This window comes from Condylura cristata, unplaced genomic scaffold (genome assembly GCF_000260355.1).
Source record: "Condylura cristata isolate star-nosed mole 26May11 unplaced genomic scaffold, ConCri1.0 scaffold00014, whole genome shotgun sequence".
Taxonomy (NCBI): Eukaryota; Metazoa; Chordata; class Mammalia; order Eulipotyphla; family Talpidae; genus Condylura; species Condylura cristata.
In genome coordinates this window covers 27,932,291-27,955,834 of record NW_004567115.1, presented here as the reverse complement: position 1 = coordinate 27,955,834, position 23,544 = coordinate 27,932,291, and the positions used below count along the sequence as shown (strand labels likewise).

General features: G+C 37.6%; 1 protein-coding gene across 1 annotated transcript in view; it reads right to left on the bottom strand.

Annotated features, from left to right (window-relative positions):
- The window catches only part of PSD3 (pleckstrin and Sec7 domain containing 3), a 248,900-nt gene that overhangs the window by 189,850 nt on the left and 35,506 nt on the right, over positions 1 to 23,544 (bottom strand). The window contains exons 3-4 of the mRNA XM_012724889.1: positions 1,969 to 2,160; positions 1,789 to 1,869 (exon numbers count right to left, since the gene is read on the bottom strand). Coding sequence (XP_012580343.1) covers positions 1,789 to 1,869; positions 1,969 to 2,160 — 273 coding nt within the window. The remainder of the gene's footprint in view (positions 1 to 1,788; positions 1,870 to 1,968; positions 2,161 to 23,544) is intronic.

Sequence of the window (23,544 nt, the reverse complement as noted above, 5' to 3'; positions counted from 1 at the left end):
AAGAACACAAGTCTAAAAGCATAGCCATGTCAGCTGTATTTTAAAATCTATGTACATCAGAAACCTTTCTTTTTGTTATTTTGTTATATATTGTAATTGCTGCTGACCCACTGTTAAAATTACAATTATATTTTCTTGTGCATAGATTTCTGATAAGTTTATTTTGCTTAATTTCACTACATATATTATTAATTTGTTGTATGAGGAGAAATCAGAGATAAAAAAACCTCAGGGCCCAGTCTGGTGGCACAGTGGGTTAGATCGCAACACTGCAAGTTGGCCACAGCTGCTTCAGTGTGAGTTCAATCCCTGCCCCCAGAGGTGATCCACATGGCGCTGCAGACCTCTCCTGGCCCACCAACTGCTCCCCTCAGCAGTGTACTTCCTTGATCTGCCTGTTCTGCTCCCCACTCTCACCGCTCCTGTACCTCTGGCCTGTAACCCAGTTCTGTATGCATAAATAAAATAAATCTTTGAAAAGATTAAAAACTCTCATCTATTCCTAAAACTAGGAATCAATACATGATAAAATTTCTTTGAACAACAAAACATGCCAGAATCACACATGTTTAAATTGCCCTTAATAAGGGTGCTATAATAGATGACCCACACTTAACAAAATAAATGCATTTCCTAAATGTGAAATGGGAAGAAAGAAATCAGTTAAACTGTTCTAAGAAATTTTACATAGAGAGAAACATACAATAAATCTTATTTTCATTATGAATATGTTATCCTGTTTTTTATTTAGTTAATCTCAATTAGATCAATCAAATACTAATTTCTCATAACTTCCTTTAAATGTAGTATCAGAAAGCAAAACAAGGACAAACTGTTACCTATTTATACCAGAACATCTATCCCTTGATTCATGTAGAAAGCCACAGAATGTGGCATTGTTGTAAATGTTATTCCAAAGATGCTTCAATTCCTAGACCTCATTTTCAAGATTTGTAAAGATTAGAGGGTTAAATAAAATAATCTCTCAATTCCTCAGGCTCTGTCATTTTAATAAAGTTTGTAAGATTAAATGATGAGTGGCTTTTACCATTCAGTTTCTTGGAGAAATTTACAGTAAAATGTGATGTAAAAGTATCAGTATGTTTAAGATATATTCATGTGAGCAGAACCCTCAAAATATATATTTTCTATTCATATATTTTCTAAGCACTTGTTTACAATAGCCAAATAGCTTTTCAAGGCAATACTTTGGAATTAACCCATAGCTGGAATAAAGGTGAATACCAACATGCCAATTAGCAAAAAGTGTGCACCACTTGCCTGGTTTCAGACAGTAGCATCTGTGGGGTCTCTGTTCACAGGAAGGTGTCTTAAACATACTTATACTTTCACACCACATTTTACTATAAATTTCTCCAAGCAGCTGGAGGTAGAGCCACTCATCATTTAATCTTACAAACTTTGTAAAACTGACAGAGCCTGGAGGAATTGAGAAATCATTTAACACTCTAATTTTAAAATTATATATGCAAACTTTGCCTCTTCTTTTTAGTTGATCATGGAAAACCAAATTCTCCCAGGTTGTGTTTTCCTCAAGACTTATCATTCTTTTTCTCTTACGTACATAATATGAGTTCATCAGTGATCTCGAAGATATATTTTTCTCACTTTCTACAACTTTTAATAGCTACAGTATAAAATGAGTTAAGCTTATGATATATTCATGGGTTTAAAAAAATAAAATCAGATTTCAGATCCAGCATATTACTTGTTCTCAGAATTAATTGTTTGGAGGCAAAGAAGAATAGAAGTAATGTTTGATCATACCTGAGAGACTGATCCAGAGTCATTCCTGTAAAATCAAAAAACTTCAGATATTCTTCAGCAACTAGTTTGCTAAATTCATTGCTATAATAAAACAGAATAGATTTGGTTATTAAAATCAAAGTTATGAAAATACACATACAAAAGAATGAACTCAGACGCCCGCCTTTGGACAGAACATACTTCTTGCCTAGGTGCTTTGCGACATCCGATCTTTTAAATCTGTCTAGTTGATAAAGGCGTTTGGCCAACCTTTTGGCGGCTTCTACGTTGCTGCTGGCACCATTACTGAGACTTTCTGTGGTCTCCTTTTCCACAATTTCAGTGCTCCCCATTTCAGAATGAGCCTCTAGTAGTGTTTTCACCCCAGCATTGCTGTGAGAATTGATAAAACAGAAAAAAAAAAAAGATTTTTGTTTTACAGAAAGGAAAACAGTTGATTCAATTATCATGGCACTGTAGAACCAAGTAAATGAAAATTATTTCAAATCAGATTGTTTCATAAATTTTTTTCAGTTACAATACTTCATGTATTAAAAAATTGATGATTAAAATACCAGACAAGTAATTCTTAAACCTTTGGTCTCAGAATTTCCACATTTTTTAAAGCATGGTAGACTCCAAAGCCTTTGCCTATTGATATTCAACAAAATTTTCAACTATCAGTTCATTTAAAAATCATAAATTCATTTTCTATAAAAAATACTTTTTGTTAAAAATAATAGCTATATTTTACAAGCTAACATAAAATTTAGTGAGACAAGCAACTGTCTGCGATATGCATTTTTACAAATTCCTTTACTGGCTGGCCTACTAGAAGAGAGCTGAGTTCTCATAGCCACTTCCACATTTATTTTAATATATTGGTTGTGTTGAAACAGATTAAGAAAATTGGATTCACACAGATAATCAGTAATGAAAATAAGGAGTATTTTAATATCCTTTTTGGATAACTCTTTTATTTCAGATATTCTTTTTGGTGTGATACCAAAATAAGAGATGGAATAATTGCAAAATAGAATCTAAAACACTATCAGTGAGCTTTTTGTATTTTAACGTTAGAATCTTATACTTTGAATGGAACTTTTAACCACACAAAATTCTGCAACATAATCATTTGCAAAATATTTTTGACACAATTATAAAAACAAAAAAAGGTCACCTTCATTAATGGGAACACTAATAGTTTCAGAAAAAGCTCTTAAGTAATAAAAAGGTGTTAAGATTTTGGTGGCAAATATGCTTTCCAAATTCCTTAAAGTAACAGGTTTGCTCTAATTTCAAGAACTGTTTGTAACAATCAATTCGTCAGTCATACTTTCAAGAAAAGACAGCATTCCATATAAAATGGAATTTTATTTGAGTTGGTTCACAACTCAAATTATATACAAGTGCTTTTGCTAGAGACAATTATAACAAGTGGTTAGTGTATATTTTCCACTCTATCACAAGTGAAATTAAAAGTGATGTACTCATGGGTTGAAAAGCAATTAATTTGTACTATTTTATCAGTCTTCTTTACTGGGCAGTGTTTGTATTTTGCATGCATGCACTTGAAGAACACAGTAGTTAGAGTAGCTTAATGATACCATCTTGCTTTGTGCTAAGACTACATCATTGCTTTTCAGTGCAACTATCCACATACTGAAGAAGGAAAACAATGCTTTACTGTTGTTCTAAAATAACCTTGACCTCACAAACTTACTGAAATGGTCTCAGGAAGTACTACAGACCATACGGTAAGAAGAGGGTTACAAGCTGCAATCTTTGGCCAGCTGTACAATGCCACATCATACATGTATAACACTAAAACCAATGAAAACTTTAATTTCCAAATCTTTGCTTTTTTATTTGGTAACAGTAAAGCCATGTGCATAATAAAATACTGTGATTAAGCAGATCTTCAATACAGTGCAGACTTTAAGGCAGACATAGTTAGAATTCTTCTGTACTAGACCAGATAGTAAATACTTCAGACTTGCAGATATATCAGGTCCCATCACCACACATGCTGCATTGTTTGTTACGTTATTTTAAAGCATAAAAGTCATTCTAGGCTAATCTGTAAGGGGCTCACAGCCCCAGTGCGCATGCTCCTGCTCTATCCCAAGGGCTTGAATTTTAAAAGGAAGCACCTATTATCTGAAGGAGAACACTCTAAAGAGGAAACAGTGATGATAAAATTATTCAATATGCAATTATAATGTTACAAAAAAGTTAACAAGTTTAGAAAAGCATTACAAATTAAAGACTATAATGCTAAATGGCAAAAATCATTTCCCCACAAATGAATACATATTTAAGGAGAACGGCTCATTTATTCCATTTTATTTACAATTTCCTCTTTCCCACTGACCCACCAACCCAGTGGTGGTCTAGTAGTTCCACCATCACTCCGTGCAGCTCGGGGACGGCATAGCTCCTGGGCCTGCAGTCTCCCAACACCTCCACCACTGCCTGACTGCAAGCGCCTTCCAGCTCCCGCTCACTGTATGAGCAAGAAACCCACGTGCTGTTTCCTCAAAAGGGAGAGGTTATCCCACATTGTCTTTTAGATTCAGCTATGTGAAATTCTGTCAATGCACATGTCAACTCACACATTCCAGAACAGATCCCAGAGAAACTGGAACTACAAAGTGGAAAGTTGGCAAACTCGTGCTAGCTTATTTACTGTAACTATTAATAAAAAAATACTTCATTTTTTAAAGTCAGTCAAATGCTAAACCACAGTCAATGCCAGGGCAATGGACATAACTGGAAATGGCACAGACAAACCAAGATATTTGGTAACCTTCAGTCAATCACCTTAAACAATTTTCCAACAGACATATCCATCAATTAAAATAAATGGCTTCATTATGAGGAAATTTTCAGCAAATGCAGTTGGATATTTTTGCATCCTAAATTTTCCTTTATAGAAATGTTCCTTACCAGAAAACTGAGTATTACAAAATAAAGAAAAATATACAGCAAAGCTACAATACATTCATAGAAGAAATTTCTGTAGGGACAACTCACAATTGCTTTGTTTTCTCATATAAATGGTAGAAATAGGAAATATTTGCTCAAAACTATTTTAGATACAATCAAGTAACTTGTATAGTTACAAAAATAAAATCCTGGAGTTGTATTCTATACAGTTCTCTATACATAAGCTATCATGGAAACAAAGTCAACAAAAAAATAAGACTGTCAGAATTTTCTTCTCAAACTGCCACTTACTATTCATGTCTCAGGGCATATATTTAATACAAAACAGGTTCTGTCCAAATATAAGAAACACACAGGTTCTGTCCAAATATAAGAAACATTCTAATGAGCAAATATTTTTCCAATGTGGTCAAATCATTCCTATTTCTCATGTCTCTCATTCCACATTTTTGACTCTTCTTTCTACTCCCTTGCCCAGCCCAGTCTATTTTACCCATTTTCCTCATCAGAGAAGATCATTTTAAAATCTGTGTGCATCAGGCTTCCCTGGTTCTTCTTGAAAAAATCTTCAGTAAAAGAGAAAATAAGCACTGGGTCCTCCCTGGTGGCACAAGGGGTTAAAGCACAGCACTGCAAAGCTAGCTGCAGCCACTTCAGCACAAGTTTGATCCCTGGCCAAGGAGGTGACCCCCATGGTGCAGCAGACCTCTCCTGACCCACTTGCTGCTCCCCTCAGCAGTGTATTCATCAATCTGCCTGTTCTGCTCCCCATTCTCTCTGGTGAATCCTCTCACCACCCTGTACCTCTGGCCTGTACCCCAGTTCTCTATGCATAAATAAATTAATTAATTAAAATAATAAAAGAGAAAATAAGAACTGTAGTGTGGGTATATACTTCCATTCCTAAAGGCTTCATTCTATACCATTTCATGATTTATGAGATTATATAAGAACAGAGATTGCTTTTAAATCAGAAAGCCTGGAATATGATAGCAACACAAACTCACCAGCAATGAGACAGACAACAGGAAGAACTCATCTTGGAGCCGTGAGCACGTCTGGGCCATACTTCCCCTTATCACCCTCTTCCCAGCATACTTCTCTCAACCCCAGTGTCTGCTGGTCCACCAGGACTTCCAAGGACCTGGCTCCCTGTGAGGTCATATTACTATGACCTCACATTCTCAGCAGAGTGTTTATTGTTGGGTTTCTGTAATGTTTTTACACCCCCAATAAAAATAGGAGGCAGAACAGAGGGCCACTGTCTGTCAAGAGTATAAACAACAATGGCAGCCCAGCCACTTGATAAAGCAAACTGGATGATCCTCTCAGCGGGGATAACACCCCATTTTGTTTCTTGAAATACACAAGACATTGTCTATCTAGTCTGTTGAATATTAAATGCTTTTAGTAATTGGACTTTTCCCTTCCCTTTTTTTTTGGCCTAATCAAGTAACTTTACAATCTCATACGGTAAAATCCCCTTTACTTAAATGTAGAGAGGACATGCTCTTTACTGGGACCTCACACTTCCAAACATATGTGCTAATACTCTGTCATCAAAACACTATGACCAAGAAAAGGGTCATATCATTCAACCTAGTCACCAGGCCTTTCCATAACCTTTTCATCCTACCAGGGTTACTAGATTTTCTAAATAAAAATAATTAGAACACTGAATTAAATTTGAATTTTAGATAATTTTTTAATAAATAGGTCCAAAATATTACACAGGTAGGTATGCACAGGGCATACCCCCCACTCATCCACAAAATTCACCTTTTATCTGAAATTCAAATTTAACTGAGATCCTATATTTTACCTAGTAAACCCTATATTCTTAAATATTTGTTCTAAGTTTTAAAGAGTTCCAATAATGACATTCATTGAGTGTCAAACGGTAGCAATTTTTACAATCATCTTCCTACTTAGCTTGTTTGACCTTCTTCTATTTTTCTACAGTTCTAATCAAGACCTCCTCTCAGTTGCCTATGACCTACTAAATGTCCTCTAATGTTTCATAAGCTCCTGAAAAGAAAGCTCTCCTTTCTCTGCATTTTCATCCTTCTTTCCCACACTGTACATTTCCATGACAAGTGTGATAAATATGCATCCTTTACAAAATTCTTAGTAAGAGAAGATTCATGCTGTGGAATGTCATATGAGGAGGCCCTCAAACAGACTGATTTTTTTCAGATTTCTCACCTGCCATATTCCTCAGAAATAAAAGCTGTGTTCTTATGCCCCTTTCACATGCTGTGTCCTGAGCCATTCTTACTACCCCCAAACAAAATTGACTAACTTACTGACCTATAAAAGTCTGCAGAAATATCTGCTCTTATAAAAAGCATATTGCCACACTTTTAGAGCACCTGCTATAAACCTTTACTACAGCATTGCCTTAAAAAACCTCCAACTGGTCTCACCCACTGCTACCTTGAATTCTACTTTGTATCCACAGCACAAGAGGAAACTTTTTTAAAAATAATATAATAATTTACTTTTACATCATTTTGTGCATTTTTAATCTCAGTTATAATCCCTGTGTGCTTCCCATCACCAAATAACCCATGTGCCATCACCATAGTCCAGAGCATTTCCCTCCCCCCACGGTTTTTGATCCCATTCCCCACTCCACCCCCATAAAATGTCTCTCTCTGGTATATAGCTGTTCATTATTGTTATTATTTTCTCTCCTCGTCCATTATACTCCTGCTATGAGTGAAACCATCTGGTATTTTTCTTTTCTTTTTTTTTTTAAAGATTTATTTATTTGTGCATACAGAACTGGGGTACAGACCAGAGGCTCAGGGGCGGCGAGAGGCTTCACCAGAGACAGAACGGGGAGCAGAACAGGCAGATTGACGAAGTACACTGCTGAGGGGAGCAGCGGGCGGGTCAGGAGAGGTCTGCCACGCCATGTGGTCACCTCCAGGGCAGGCGGGAATCGAACTCATGCGGAAGCGGCTTTAGATTCTCAGTGCTGGGCTTTAACCCGCTGCGCCACCAGGGAGGGCCAGTATTTTTCTTTTCTTTCTGGCTTATTTCACTAAGCATGATCTTCTCCAGCTCCATCCATGTTGTTGCAAAAGATATTGTGTTCATTATTTTTTGGTTGCTGAGAAATATTCCATTGTGTATATGTACCACATCTTTTTATTCCAATCATCCACTTTGGGCATTTGGGCTGTTTCCATGTCTTTCCAATTGTAAATAAAGCAGCAGTAAACATGGGGGTGCAGGCACCTTTTTAAATCAGTGTTTTTTTTGTGTTTTAGGTAGACATTTAAGAATGGTATTGCTGGGTCATATGGAAGCTCCATGTTCAGCAGTTTGAGGAACTTCCAAACAATTTTCCATACTGGCTGGCTGTAATAGTTTGCATTCCCACCAGCAGAGACCGGCGATTTTAATAACCATCTGTTGTTAAGAGACTGCAAGTCGAGTAAGCAGCTGGGCCCATTTCCTCCACTGTCTCACTGTGCTATCAATGACACATGCCACATCTTTCTCATGCATATGACTAATCCTAAAAGTTCTAAAGAAATTGACATCAAGAGAGGGTAGCAGTTTATACTGTCTTATTCATATTTACTTTGAAGTTTTAAAATCTTTACACTTTTATTTAACTCTGACATCAAAAGTAAATAAAAGGATACACTAGATAGGCTAAGATATAAAAGGTTCCCCCAATCTGCCACATTTATAAAGAACACCTAAGAGCTGTGCATGGAAAACAACAACAGTCACCTACTTCAACTTTATCCATAAGCTACCAAGTCACAAAAAAGAGCTGAAATAAGGGCGGGGGGGGGGGGGGGGGGACCAGCAGGAGCCCTATGACCAAATGACCTCGACTGCCATTCTTTGGGCTGAACATACAGACACAGAGGTCTGGAGAGCCCAGATATAGGAAAGCCAGTACATATGACCAACTTTTGGGATCAGAATAAAGGTCAGACGAGAAGACCTTAAAGTACACCAAAAGTGAGATATACTTAAAGCTCAGAAGCATAGACTGCCTCTAAGGAAGTAAATCTTTTTGGCCATTATTATCTCTAGCACTGATTTCTCAAGCATTGCAGAGAGAGAACATCATCTACTCTATGAGACAAAGTAGAGTTTACTCAGAGCAGCTACAGCCCTCTAGTGGCACCACTAGCTAACAGCACCTAACAGCACAATGTGCAGCGCTCCTGGGGGCTGTTTCATCTAAACCTCAACAACCTTGGGAGGTTGGTAGTGGTGTGCCCATTCTACAGATGGGCACCGAGCCACAGAGCAGAAGTGCACAGTGGGACTCCAGTAAACAAACGCTTTTCTACTATAGTCATTTCTCAGTACAACAAATATTAACAAATTCCCAACCATGTGGCCAGCAATGTTTTAGGTGCTTGGTACTTCAGCAAACAAAACAGATGGGGGTGAGGGGGGCAGAAGAAAATAACCCTTGACCCAGGGAATTAAAAATAAATAGCAATTATAATAAACGAGAAAATTAAAGGGTATATTAGAAGGTGATAATTGCTATGGGATATAAATATAAAGTGAAGAATGATCAGGAATCCCAGTTGGGGAAAGATATTTTCATATAGTGGTCATGGACTATGACTACTTAGGTTGTGGGAGAGCTATGGTGACCACACCTTAGGGGAGAAATCCTATATTACCAAAATATGAATAAGATGTGAAACAACGATATTTCTTGGATAAATTAGTATCATCACAAGAGGCTGGAGCAACTTGAAGTGCAGCTCATTTGTCAGCTATGATAAGGGAGCCCAAAGCTGCACAGGCACAAAGGGCAATGCCATGTTAGACACGGTCACTTCACCTTGAGATGCTGATCCGATATCCAAGTCGGTACGTGGACGTGAAGACATGGGGAATTTATGGGAGAGGATTCTCAGACTGCTGGCCTGCAGTGGGCCTCGACAGTGTTCTTTCCAAGGTGCAAGGTGACTCTGATGTGATGTCAGGATGTGGAGCCGTGACTGTCACCCAAGGGAGAGCGCTATAGGTCTAGTGGGAACTGTAATGATCAGGTTTGGATTTTGGTATGATCACTTTTGCTTGTAGCATAGAGGAAAAGGTGTAGAGAATCAAAATTGAAAGCAGAGAAATCAGCGAGGACCATTATCAAAACAGATTAATCAAGAGAAGAGGACCTAAATTAAAAGATAGTCCACCCAAATCTAAAGGAGAAGTCATCTCTAAAAGATACTTAAAAGTAAAATGAAAGAATACAGTGACTGTGATATTTGTGGACCTGCGTTCACATACAGAAAGTGTATTCTGATTTAGAATATACTGGGTGGGACACAATGCCACCAAGATAAAGAATGCAAAAGGAATAAGAGGGGCTACATAATATAATATGTATGTGCACACAGAGAGGAAAAAAAGACAGAAAGGAAACGTGCACAAATTTGGTTGAAAGACATGTAAGTATAAGGTTCCACAGGCTATCCAGGTAGAGCTGTCTGGTAGCCACAGCAGTCATCCACTACTCATGGGGAACTCAGAGCAGTCAGAGTGGACACCCCATGATGATGGATAGAACCACCTGACATGCAATATGACCAAGGAATACTGAAATGTGCCAACATGGAAATATGTCTACCAATGTAATCATTTGCACACAATTCCAATACAATCAAACAATGGGGAGGCAACTCGTCATTTATGAATGAGATTCTATATGCAAGTGTTCAGTGTGCCAGTAAGCAATAATTATGAATTTAGAAGATTCTGAAAGCAAGCATATGCAAAACAGCGCAAAAAAGACTGTTAAGGTTCAAACACTGGTTCTATCAGTCATCTGTGTAGGATGCTGGGTGAGTTCAGTATTCTCTGTGAGTCTCAGTTTTTCATCTATAAGGTAGAGATAAAACATTACTAACTTTCAAGGGTATTGTAAAGATCAAATACTTTCAGCATGGTGTCTAACATGTAGTCAACAACTAATGCTAACTGCTATCACTATTTTCATCATTACTCTCAAATCATTAAAATTATTAATTGAATGACCACATGGGATAACTGTATCTGACACTACTTTATTAAATATAAACTGAGTTACATTGCATATTTGCTCAGACACTACTTTACTAAATGTAAACTGAGTCGCATTGCATTTTTGCTCAGAAGAAATCTGTATTTGACTTTTCTAAAGAAAATCACCTCAAATGAATTTATTTTTAACATTTATATGGAATACATTTCCTTACCATATAATTTTATATATGTAGTTTCAATGTCTTTACAAGAAAGCCATAAAGATAACCTACTTATGAAAACTCCTAAAACTATTACTCTTTTCATCACAGAAGCCAAAATTTAGACTTTTAAATTTTAAATTTTATTTTATTCAGTCCTGCATTCAATATTCCAGAAGAGGGCACCAATGTGCAAGGCAGAGGAATGGAAACCAACCAAATTCACTGAGAGCACAGGCTCCACTGGCTTTGGAAGCATGGATTTTTGATAAATAGACTCTTTATCCTTCGAGGAGTACATAGTCATCTGGAAGCATGATCCAGATGATGCAGGTTTTCATTCTTTAGCTTTTGGGGATGTTCTGTTTTGTTTTCTATGCTTAGCTGCATCTTTTCTGGGTCAACACTCAAAGAAGAAGATAAGATCTGCAAGATTATCACAGCAACCTTAATACAACCACATCATAAAAATAGGAGATGAATCACTGGCAAAGCAACTATTACTAGATGTCCCGCTTGATAAATGGGAGGGGAAAATAATGCAAAAACATTTACATGTTCATTATTTGCACAGAAGATTCTTTGTGCAAACTGGGATCAGAGAATTCCAATTCCAGTAGACAAGAAAGGAAGAGTGAATCATGTGCAGATTGACTAACTTGTCCTGAAATGCTCTTAAAATGTCATTGGATATTTGGAATTTACATCTTTCATAAGAAGCAGTTTTTGGCTATTATTTCACTGCCTTGACTTGATATTAAAAACCTCTAATGACACCATATCACTCTCCACCCTAGTAAAAGGAAACAAAGCAAGAGATAGCTTGCATTCTATTTCTCTGTAAATGAATAAATAGACAGTTTGGAGCTGAACATGTCCTTTGGTGGGTGTGATTAAGATACACTGCACATTCATTTGGAGATAGGTTGGTCTGACTCTAGACAACACATCTGTACTTCGACACAGAAAAGCACCGACTTGTCCAGGAGAAATAACACAATCCTCCCTGTTTCTCCAAATTCAAATTATCTAATTAAAAAAATTCATTTAAGAGAAGTAATGTATTCAGCAGTCTTAATCAATCAATCAACCAACCAACAAATCAAGGAACACCCTTCTTTGAAGGAGGAGTAAGAGGTACTTCCATGAGAAAAACAAGACAAGTAAGACTATCGCATTTGCTTGTGCTCAGTGACATTCTCCTGGGATTAGCAAGACTGCTCTCACTGCCTAATGGGATATAATTATAAGCAAACATATTTAGTGCCCTTATGTAAAATATTTACTGTAATACAGAATGAGGCCAAGCTTATGCTTCCAAGAAAAATTATAGAGAAATGCCAAAATTTTAAGTCAAAAATTGGCTGAGCTGATTTTTTTTCTCTCTGAAATGCCTACAAACTAAAAAGAGAGTCAGAAAGTCATATATACAATTTAAAAGAAAATTAATGACAGCAGCTGGTTTTGTGTAATGCTTAGGATAATATTATTCCTTAGTGCTTCCCTTTAGAGACGCTCATTCAATGATTAAATCTATCATTTAAAAAGTCAATTCAAAAGCAGTCAATTCCCTGCCATCTGAAAATTCAATAGTCTTCATTAATCAAATCATAAAAATCTAATTTTTTCCCCTGATTTCTTATTTTTGCTAAAATACAAGATTATCTGATACTTGAAAATAATTAGGTTTGTCTTCCTAAGGTTATAGTCTTGAGAATAGTTTTGACTGAAAAATAATATGAACCATCTATCCTCACATTTCCTAAGGGGAAAAATACTCAATTTCAATTTTAAAAATACGAAGCCTTGAACAACTTTCAATAAGATCTTAAACCTAGTTATTCATAGTAGCGGATAGTCCACACATTTTAGGCTGCAGTCGATAGTTTGTTTGCCGAATTTTCTCATCTGTCCAACTGTTGTTGGTTTGGACTGGCACAGCAGATAGCCAGTAGGCGTGTGAAGCTGAGCAGCAAAATGAAGTGTGAAGGTGAGAAACAGAGAAGGTCCAGGATCAACCTAAAACTGAAAGCAATAAATTGGTAATAGATATTCCACAAAGAGGATGGTCCTCACATGAAGAATGACTACAATCTTTTATCTGTAAACAGCTGGTGAAATAGTGTCATACCAGGAGAGGGCACACAGATATGAACGTGAAATCTGCTTCCTACTTCGCGCCTAACGCCATTCAAAGCTACAAGCAGAGTATAGGAGTTAGAAGCTGTATCCTAAGTCAAGTTGAGACAGTTGTTTTTTTTAAAATCTCTACTAGAAGTCTCAACTTAGACCATTTCTTTCTAAAATATTTACTTAAGAATAAGAACCCTTAGGGGTAGGTAGGTAAACATTGATTTATTAAATATTTAGTGTTCTATCCCTAAAACATTACAGCTGCTCAAAAGTATACTTATAACTAGAAACTTAGCTTGATCATGCTGAGATACTGAAATAATAGGATCTAGGCAGACAACACCAGATCAGTTCTGCTTTCCTGCTTTTCTCTTCTAGCTCCTCCTCCATCATTTCAGAACAAGAGGCGTTGCAACTACTTTCTATGGTTACTTATCATTCCATTTCTACCTTGGCTTTTGTGCTTTCTGCTCAGCTTCAAATTCTCACAGATACCTGTTGTCTCTGGTCTGCACCACGACTCCCCTGCACTTTCTCCAGGGCCTGGGCTCTGTGCTTCTACACCCTGCATTCCCCACAAGTTCTGACTACTGCAGCTGGTCAGCACCAGTCCCCACACTTAGTTTCCCGTGTTACTTATTTCCCTATATTGAAAACTGCTATACTTGTTATATGGAGGGTTTCTCAGATTCACTTAACAGATTTTGTATAAAATTTTAGAGTGTCATTTCCTTAACAAGAGCACAGGAAGATCAGCAGGAGGATCATTCCCTCTGTCACTCCCTAGTTTCATCTTTGTGCCATATTGCAGCTCAGCTAATGACAGATCAACAGGTCAAAGGTGCCCTAGCCTTATTGGGGCTCTAGAATAGCAAGGGACTTTCCCCCTCTTTATTGCCTAAGATGAAAGAGTTAGCAAAAATGTCACCTATGTCTTGTCGTAACATATAAACACATCTACAACGTATACTGTGTTCTGCATACTATTCTAAAGCACTTTATATTACCTCACGTGCATCTTTTAATAACCTATGAAAGGCACTATAATCATTCCCATTTTGCAAAGGAGTCACCAGAGACATGGAGACATTAAGTAAAATCATATGGTTACATTGACGGTAAATGGCAGTGCTGGAATGCCATCAGGGAGCTACAGTTGCAGATTATGTTCATAACCAATGTGGCAAGTGGCCTTTTTTCTGTGGTCTATTACTATAGGTTATGCTTCACGTATAAGGGTGCCAGAGAGGGCCAACTTTGCTTGCTCTTTAAGGAACAGACATGTAATTAGATATACTCAGTAGAGCTAATTAAGTGTATATAACACCAAGTTGTCATTATTTTCTCTGCAATGACTTAGTAAAGCACTGTGTGCTCACTATTCTTAGAAGTGCCAGGGGTTCAACAATGAGCACTGCTCTTGTGCAGTGTTACATCCTCCTAATAAGAAGAGACAAACAGTAAACCAAATTCAGATTCTCCTTTCCTCTCTCCTCCCTTCTACTCTCTCCAAAATAGCTGCTGAGTATCCATTAAGTCAGACTCTTGTAGGTAAATACTAGATGTTAATAAAGCAATAAACAGACAAAAGTCCTTGCTTCCATGGAGCCAACATTAAGACAGTGAGAGTGATGGGTGTGTTGGAGATAAATACAATCAGGTATGGGAACAAGAGAGGTTGGGGGTTGCTGTTTTATTTATGGCACCAAGAGTGTGAGGGAGTGTGAAGGCAGTGAGGGATATGGCCTTGAAAGGGGTCTTTGGGAAGAGATTTCCAAACAAATACAAATGCCTGATAGGAGTGTATGTAGTAAGTTTAAGACTGTACAGAAAGGCCATAATGGCTGAAGAAGAAGGACAAGGGGAAGAGATAGGCCTGATTCACTTATACTTACAAAGGAGTCACTCAACTCTCAAGTCAACTGTAGTTCTCACACATCTATATTCAGAAAAAGTACATTTTAAGAGACTATTAGCATCATCTCTCTCAGGCATACTTGTGCTTCCAGTAAATGCACTGTTTTTCAGTTCCTCTGCTGAAATTTTCCATGACCTGAACACTTTCTGCAGGCCTAGCAATCACCAAATTCATCCTGCAGGATGCGGATCCACTTGTACTCTGTCTAGTACTGGTCCCACAGGGTTGGTCTGTAATTGTTCGAAGACTGAATCCAATCCATCACTTTTCTATCCCAGTGCCTAAGGCAATGGCTGGCACAGATCAACTACTCTGTAAGAATCTTAATCATGTATAAGAGTCTTTTTAAAAAAGATTTATTTATTTATGCATACAGAACTGAGGTACAGGACAGGGATGGTGAGAGGATTCCTCAGAGTCACAATGGAGAGTAGAATAGGCAGATCAATGAAGAACACTGCTGAGGGGAGCAGCAGGCAAGACAGGAGAGGTCTGCTGCACCATGTGGATCATCCCTGGTGTAGGATCAAACTCGCACCAAAGCAGCTGCAGTCAGCGTGCAGGGCTGCGGCCTTAACCCATTGAGCCACCAAGGGAGGGCCTGATCATGTATAAGAGTCTTAAATCAAATCATGTCTGAGATTATTTAGTAGTTAGGACAAATAAATTATTTAGTTGTTAGGACAACCCCCTACCTGTAGGCCACATAACCTTAACAAAGCAAACTAGACCATATCATCCAACAATCCCACTCCTAGGCATCTACCTGAAGAACACAAAAACATTAATTCAAAAGGACACCTGCACCCCTATGTTTATGGCTGCTCTATTTACAATAGGGAAGATGTGAAATCAACCCAAAAGCCCCCAAATAGATAACTGGATCAAGAAGACGTGGTACATATACACAATGGAATATTACTCAGCAACCAAAACAGATAAGCTCATGTCTTTTGCAGCAACATGGATGAAGTTGGAAGAGATCATGCTCAGTGAAATAAGCCAGAAAGAAAAAGAATAATACCAATGGTTTCACTCATAGCAGGAGTGTAAGAGTGGGGAGGGGAAAAGCAATTGAAACTGGGGCAGGAAGAGAGCACAGGACTATGATGATGACACATGGGTGAATTCATGGTGGGAAGTCCATGGGGATTACAACCGAGATGAAAAATGTACAAAATGAGGAATGATGTAAAAAACTAATAATAAATACCTTTAAAAAAAAAAGGCTAACTAGAACTTCCAGGCACTAGAGCACACAACAACTCATTGCTCACATGACACAAGGATCAGAGATAGAACCTACACTGAGCAGTGTCTCTTCTGTCTGCACACCCAGCACTCTGAGCACTGCACTGTGTCTACAGCAGAGACGACAATGTAAGTAACTTGTCACAAGGGGTGGGCTCAATCTCAACAAATGCTTGGGCAAATATTTTTCAAGCAAACTAAAAAGAACAGAGTCTGGCAGGGTAAGTGGACTGTGGAAGAAGCCTTCTGGAGTCCAAGAAAATCAGTAAAAGAGATGCCTTCAGAGGCGCGCAGAAAGGTCCACTCCAGAAGCAGCTCATGAGCCTTCCCGTCAGGGCCTGCAGGAGATCAGAAGAACAGGGATGCTGCTCAGCAGAGACCGACAGTCGCTTCCCCTTCATGCTTTCCTTTCCCACTGAACATCCTTAGAGTGACAAGGCAAAGGTAGTATTGTTCCTGGAAAGACTATAGACAAGTACATAGCATATTTTATTGGTTCCTAGATAGTGCGTAGTCTCTGAAATTAGACTGGCTTCTTATACAGCAAGCAGGACACCCTGATCAAACAGCAGGTATTTGTTATCTGTGTATGAAGGAAAACTATACATTGTTGTTTCATTGTTTAATCTTTAACTGATGTTTACAATATGTTCAAAAAGATGCAATAAATTGATATGAAAACAAGGGAATTGTGTCTGGTGACCAACTTTAAAAACAAATGGTGAATTCTTACTTTTATGTAAAAATCTATAAATTTGAATTACAATTATTAACAATTAAAAAGCACTATGACAGTTAACTGGTTGCATATTATTTTTAGTGGCATTTAATGATTTATCTCTGAGTCAGTAACATCTTAGATTCTTGAAAGTCTATGCTTGTTTTCTTTTATCAGTATATACTTGCCTTACACTTCATTCAGTGTAACAGTTTTTAAGTAGATTACATCCTGTTTCATGATTTACTCACGTGTAGACTATAACAGTAAAAGAAGGATGGCATAAAATTCTTTTATTTTTATTCCCTCTATTTTGAACAAGATGAGTTACTTTGAACTCCTGGACTTTACATTAAGTTTATGGCTAGTGCTTCAAAAATCACCATTCAAAAGGTCACAGACACTCTAGTAAATGCCTTTTAGATACTACACTTCATGTAGATACGTGAGAACAATGTTTTAGAAGCATCATTGTTGTCCAGAATGTACCAAAACCACATTTAAGATTATCACTACTAAAATTTTGTTTCTCCACTTTCAAAAAATGATCATACCAAGTTCCAAACACTAAACTTCAAGATTATGGCTAATTATTTCTCATGAGAAAAATTATAAAGTAAACAGAGGTTAGGTGAATTAATTTAAGAGTAGTACTTAAAAATCAATGCCTAACAAATTAAAAACTCAGGTTTTCTTCTCTAAAAAAATTCTAACAATATTATTTTCCCTAATTTTGGGCTAATTTTCATAGAAATGAAGACTATTTTCCCAGCTGATAAATACTCCTGCAGATAATGTTATATATCCATTTTGTTTTAAAACCGAAAAGTTTAGACATTGTTATACATACATTCACACAAAACTGTAACTCCACACAGTATATGAATTTCTATATCCATTGCTTTATGTAATATATATATATTTTAATTTAAGAGTAACCTATCCCATCACTTTGAACTTTGTCTTTTGAGAAAGCAATGTTGGGGGGAAACTCCCTAGAGGAAAAATACCCTACACATGAAAAAAAAAAGAATAGTGAGTAATCTGAGTACTCTGTCACCATAACTTAAACTCTCTCCTCTGTTCTCCCTCTTCCCACCCTCAGAGAGACCCACAGATTCACAGAGCTAGTGCGTACTTTTAGTAGTAAAAACTTGGAAGATTTTCAGCAAGTTTGAACTTTGATAAAATGGTTGTTTACTGCTCATTTACTCCCTATCTACTGTACATGGAACACACACTGCAAAAAAAGCATTCAAGCCTTTCTAGGTTCTCACATGTTCTTGGTACCACAGAAATGTTGTTTCAGAAAGGGGCAATGGGAGGCTATCAGGTCATCTGAGGTCCAACAAAGGCTCAGGTTGGGGAATACTGGCTTCAGAGAAGACAAGCAAACAAGGAAGACCACCATCGTATGTATGGTCACGCGTGTGCCTTCCTAAAAGGACGTGTACACATCAGTCGTCTGTCCTTCACAGCCCCTTCCATGGTGCTGCTCAGGCGACATGAGAGTAGGAGGGCACGTCCAGTCCCATCTTCAAAACTACTACAATCCATCTCCTGGAGTGTGTTCCTAATGCCCTTTCACCCCCAAGCCATTTATACACACTTTTAAGAGCAACACTCTGCGCCATGGTATGAGAATAAAGTGAAAGTATCCTCAAATGCACTTTTAAAGCAGCAAAAGGGAATGACCTGGCTGTGACATCTGTGTCAAACCACCGCTTCCTACAGCAGCACCCCCCCCCCAACTGTCCATCTCTGTTTCCTGACCTACGTGCCATCAGGTGCTGGTATGAACACTAAGCTGTACCTTATTCCTTATTCGCTGCATGAAACTGCACACTAGAGAAACCCCCAAAACAGCTTGCAATTACATTCTGTATGTCAGAACACGGACATTTCAGAAAAAAATTCACCATAAAAATACAGAATGTATATCCTCATAATATATTTACTTCTAAAAAAAAATGCATGTCAAATGACCAAGTTCAGGATTTTGAAGTTTACAGAACAAGAACATTCACTTGCCCACCATTCTCCTACATCCTGCACCACTTAACTCCTATCCCTCACACACACACTCACTCAAAAATGATGCATCAACTCAGTCAGTCCTAGGAAGTCATATGTAAGCTTTATTCTTACATTTTATTATTCAGTTGTATGATAAGGAAAAGCACTCTGGCTTTATAAAGTAAGAAGACAAAGGAGGGGGAGAAAATGAGGGTAAGAAGGAAGGACAACAAAGAAAACAGAAAAACCAAGTTAATGGCTAGAAAAACACTCAAGACACCAAATAACAAACCTACCAGCATGAGACTTCCTCTCGGAGGATACACTCCTTCCTTCGGGGTCTGTAGAAAACAGAATCTACTTTGGTACCCCTCTTAAAATTCATCTCTAAATTTCTCCTTCAACTGTACTCAAATCACCTTAACACTCTCACTTGTACATTCTGAATTCCTATCCTTGGAACCACAACTGATAAAACCTAAACACACTTTAAAAGTCAATCTTGCCAGTCCAAACAATTCTTTACTCCAACCATTTAAAATAAAAGAACAAGTAGCAATAATAGCAACGATGTGAGTTCTCCCCTCCCCTTCCCAGCAGAGATGCTAAAAGTCCTAAAGTCCTGCCTCATGAGAGATCAGGCTGGCTTTTTAGTCCTGCCACAGGAAAGCCTTAGTTCTGCAATTGCTGCAGTGCCCCAGCTCCAAGATACTCAAGGGATGACGTTTTTGCACTTTGTCACAGTGTTGTCACATGCTAGTCACTTCATAGCAGCCAGAATACTTGCAGAAGTAACTTCCACTGATATCATTTAAAACTTGTTCATGTTTGGGAGAAGCTCATGATTACAAGTGAGGATACCACTACCTGCTCTCTGCTCTCTGCTGGCAGATACAGATGGCGCTTTACACTAAATACACACACACACACACAATTGTTCACAGATGTTTCTTAATATTCTGGGGAGATGGACTGGAAAGTGCTTTAAAAAAGAAAAAAGTGATGCTGAGGGATTAGGTAACTTTCCAAAGACACACAGTCACTTAGACACAAAATTGGAATTGAAACATATGTATGTCTTCAATCTTAGACAGCTTCCTACAGTAAACAACCCAGGGCACTTTCCAGACCTTAAGTTAATCTGAAAAGCTAACAGCTAAGAAACAAAACATAAGTCTATAGGCTCAACAGACCTAGGATTAGCTCTCACTCCCACAAATTAGCCTCTCAGCCTCCATTTCCTCATCTGCAAGTAATGAAGATTCTTCTATCTGCCTCAATGGGTTACTGGGAAGATTAAAGTGTTGCTCAAAAATAGTGACTACTATTATTTGAGAATTTTCATGATTTCTCTTTTCCAGAATTCTTAATTTTACAAAAAGAAAAAATAGTTCCCACTTCTTCCCAGAATAAATACAGAAGTCATGTACCAATGCCCAAAGTTCATATTTTACTATATGTGAAAATACTCTGAAGACATTTGCAGAATTTGGGAGCAGCAGTTAATTTACTGGGAGGGGAAAAAAAAAAAAAAAAAAAAAAAAAGCTTTGTTCAGTACCTGGCTGCAACACAAACATAATAAAGGCAGACGAAACCCATGAAGAGCACAACTGCTATTCACTGTCCTGACACATGCAAGCCCACCGTCACTTCTTTGATGTGTTCCAAGAATCAGTAACCACAATACCCCAGGCCTCTAGGTTCTGAAAGTCAGCACTATAAAACAAAGTTTTTTAACTTTCCAGAATTTCTCAAACTTACTTGACCATGAATACCTTTATCTTCAGACATTTACTCATACCCAGAAAAATATAATTTGGAAAACTGGCTTTCTGCAATGCTGTCATCTATTAGTGCAGCTTTTCAAACAAAGTAGTAGTAGAATTATCTACAAAACTGATGGAAATACAAATTTCCCAGCCCAATCCCAGATCTAAAGTTCGAGAACCAATGGGTCACTTGTATTTCAAAAAAGTTGCTCAGGTTAAAGCAAAGGTAAAACCAGGAGGTTAGTGCTGTCAGCTCTCTAGGCTCTCTCTTACTATTAAGACTCTCTTACTATTAAGATCCCTTCCCGTTTCATACATTAATGTATGAAAGCATCACCAGGGAAACTTATTAAGCAATGTTATGTCCATGAAGATTCAGATCACAGGCCCAGAAATGCACCTCAGTTTCAGAATCACTTCTGTAGAGAAGAGAGTATAATTGAAGCTCAGTGTTTGCTACCAATAATCTCATCCTAAACTTTGAGGGGTGTGAGTCTTGAGAAGAGAGCCTTGGTGAAAAATAATTCAAAGGATTTAAACTCTATTTCAAATAATGATGATTTCCCTATTTACTTAGGATAAGAAATTGGGACTATATTTTGAAACTACTGCTTTGACCGATTAATATTGTTGATTGAATGGTCTGTGAAAATCCAGTCTCTTCCAGCTCCTTAGTGATGGGTGTAGTATGGTAACACACCTGGAGGGTAGAATTCTATTTCTCCAAATCATATGCAGTGTTGTAAATCAATGTTACCTCAATTTTATAAAAGTACTAGCAAAATCATAATATCCAACAGGATCTGCAGAGTTGATTCATAGCTGATTCACATTCTATCAATACCCAAATACCAAGTTCTTCTGTATTTCCCTCCTCGTAGCAAAGGTACTTATGGTGATTAAACTTATGTGTCATTATGACTGGCCCCCAGGATACCCAGTTATGTGTTTAAACATTCCCTGAGAATTCCGGAAGAGATTAACATTTAAAACAGTGAAGTGAATAAAACAGATTGCCCTCCCAAATGCAGATGGCATCACCCATCCACTGAGCATCAGAATAGCACAAACAGGGAAGCAGGTTGAGTTTGACATCTGCCTGAAACTTGAACTGGGACATCAATCTTCTCCTGCCCTCATTCTATCCGGTTCTCAAACTCAAACCATCAGTTCTCTGATCCCAAGACCTCTAAACTACAATGGCAGCTTTCCTAGGTCTTCATTTTGTAGAAGGCAGATCATGAAACTATGGGATCTCTTAGCTGTGTGAGTCAACATTTTACTAACATCTTGCAAACCCTTACTAGTCCTGTTTCCCTGGAAAACACTGATTGTACAAATATACTACACCATACATGAACCCGTGCAGCTGCTGGGTCCAAACAGCATAGTAGCAATTTCCCTTCCCATCTAACTTCCTAGTGAACTCATGAAAATGTTATAATGCCTTATGGTTTTATAATCCCCATGATATAAATGAATTCCTTTCTTATCTTTATCTAGTGAAAATAAGGATGTTACTAGTTTAGAATGGATAAAGTTATAGATACATACAATTGATTCTAATAACATATACTATGTTATCACTGAAGTTTGAGAATCTGTATGAGAACTGGCAAAGACCTTGTGGACATTTTTTGACAATTTAATTCTTTTTAAATCTAATTATGTCTACATACACCCAAGGTCAACTTCATTTTATACTCACAACACTAATATAAATTTCTATAGCCAGAGGCAATGTACCTATTCTTTCAAGTGAACTGCAATTTCTGTACCTTAACTGCTGTAATATTATCAACATCAACTCATACCCAAGTTATGAACAGTATGATGGTTTTGACATTGTTTTATACAAGGCTAACATAAAGGTTAACAGCAGAGGCTTAACAGCAAGACAGAGATACCTTCTACTGAGTTTCCTCACTGACATCAACTCCTGAGCACCCAAACTTCACAGTAGACAGGGTGTATACAAAAAATAAAAGACAAAAATGAAGCTTCCAACCTCAAGGATTCCCAAATCTAGAGCATACAAGCAACTGTATACAAATAACTACAAACAAGACAGAAATCATGAAGCATTTGGTGTTCCAATTTGGAGAAGTTACTGCCTGCACAACATGGAAGAAAAAGGAAGTACTGGCCAGGCAGATGATAACAAAAGAAGGGTTCTCCCAGCACATGCATGTCAGAGGGTAGACACACTTCATGGCTTGTTCAAAGCACTCAAGAGGCCAATATTAGCAGATTACAATGTGTAGATGGGGCAGAAGGAGATGTGTATGAACACATAGGCAAGGGAACCAGAGAAAGACTTCACATGGTTAACAGAAATGGCATTACTGGAGGAAAAAGGGCGGTGATTGGATTACATGAATTGGAATTTGTGAAGTGTTTAAACAGCACTGGCAAATAATAAATACTATGTAAGTGTGTTTGTTAGAGGTATAAAACTGACTACTGCAAAGGTCAAGGTGACAAATAGGACTCAACACCAGGTTATGAACAAAGACAATAAACAGAAGTATGAGAAAAGAAATAAGACTACAAAAAATGTTGCCGTCGATTATGTATGGGTAATGAAGGAAAGGGGAATACACTCCAGATTTCTGACTTAGATTGATTACACAAGGGTGTTAGGTGTATCAACTTTAATCAAGACAAGAAATATGTCAGACTTTAAGGAAAGATCTAGAAAATATGTTTGACTTTTAAAATCAGATATAAAGTCTGATGCTTCTCATACTTAATAGTTTATAATTACTTTATTAAAAACAGGCCCAGAGGCCCTCCCTGGTGGT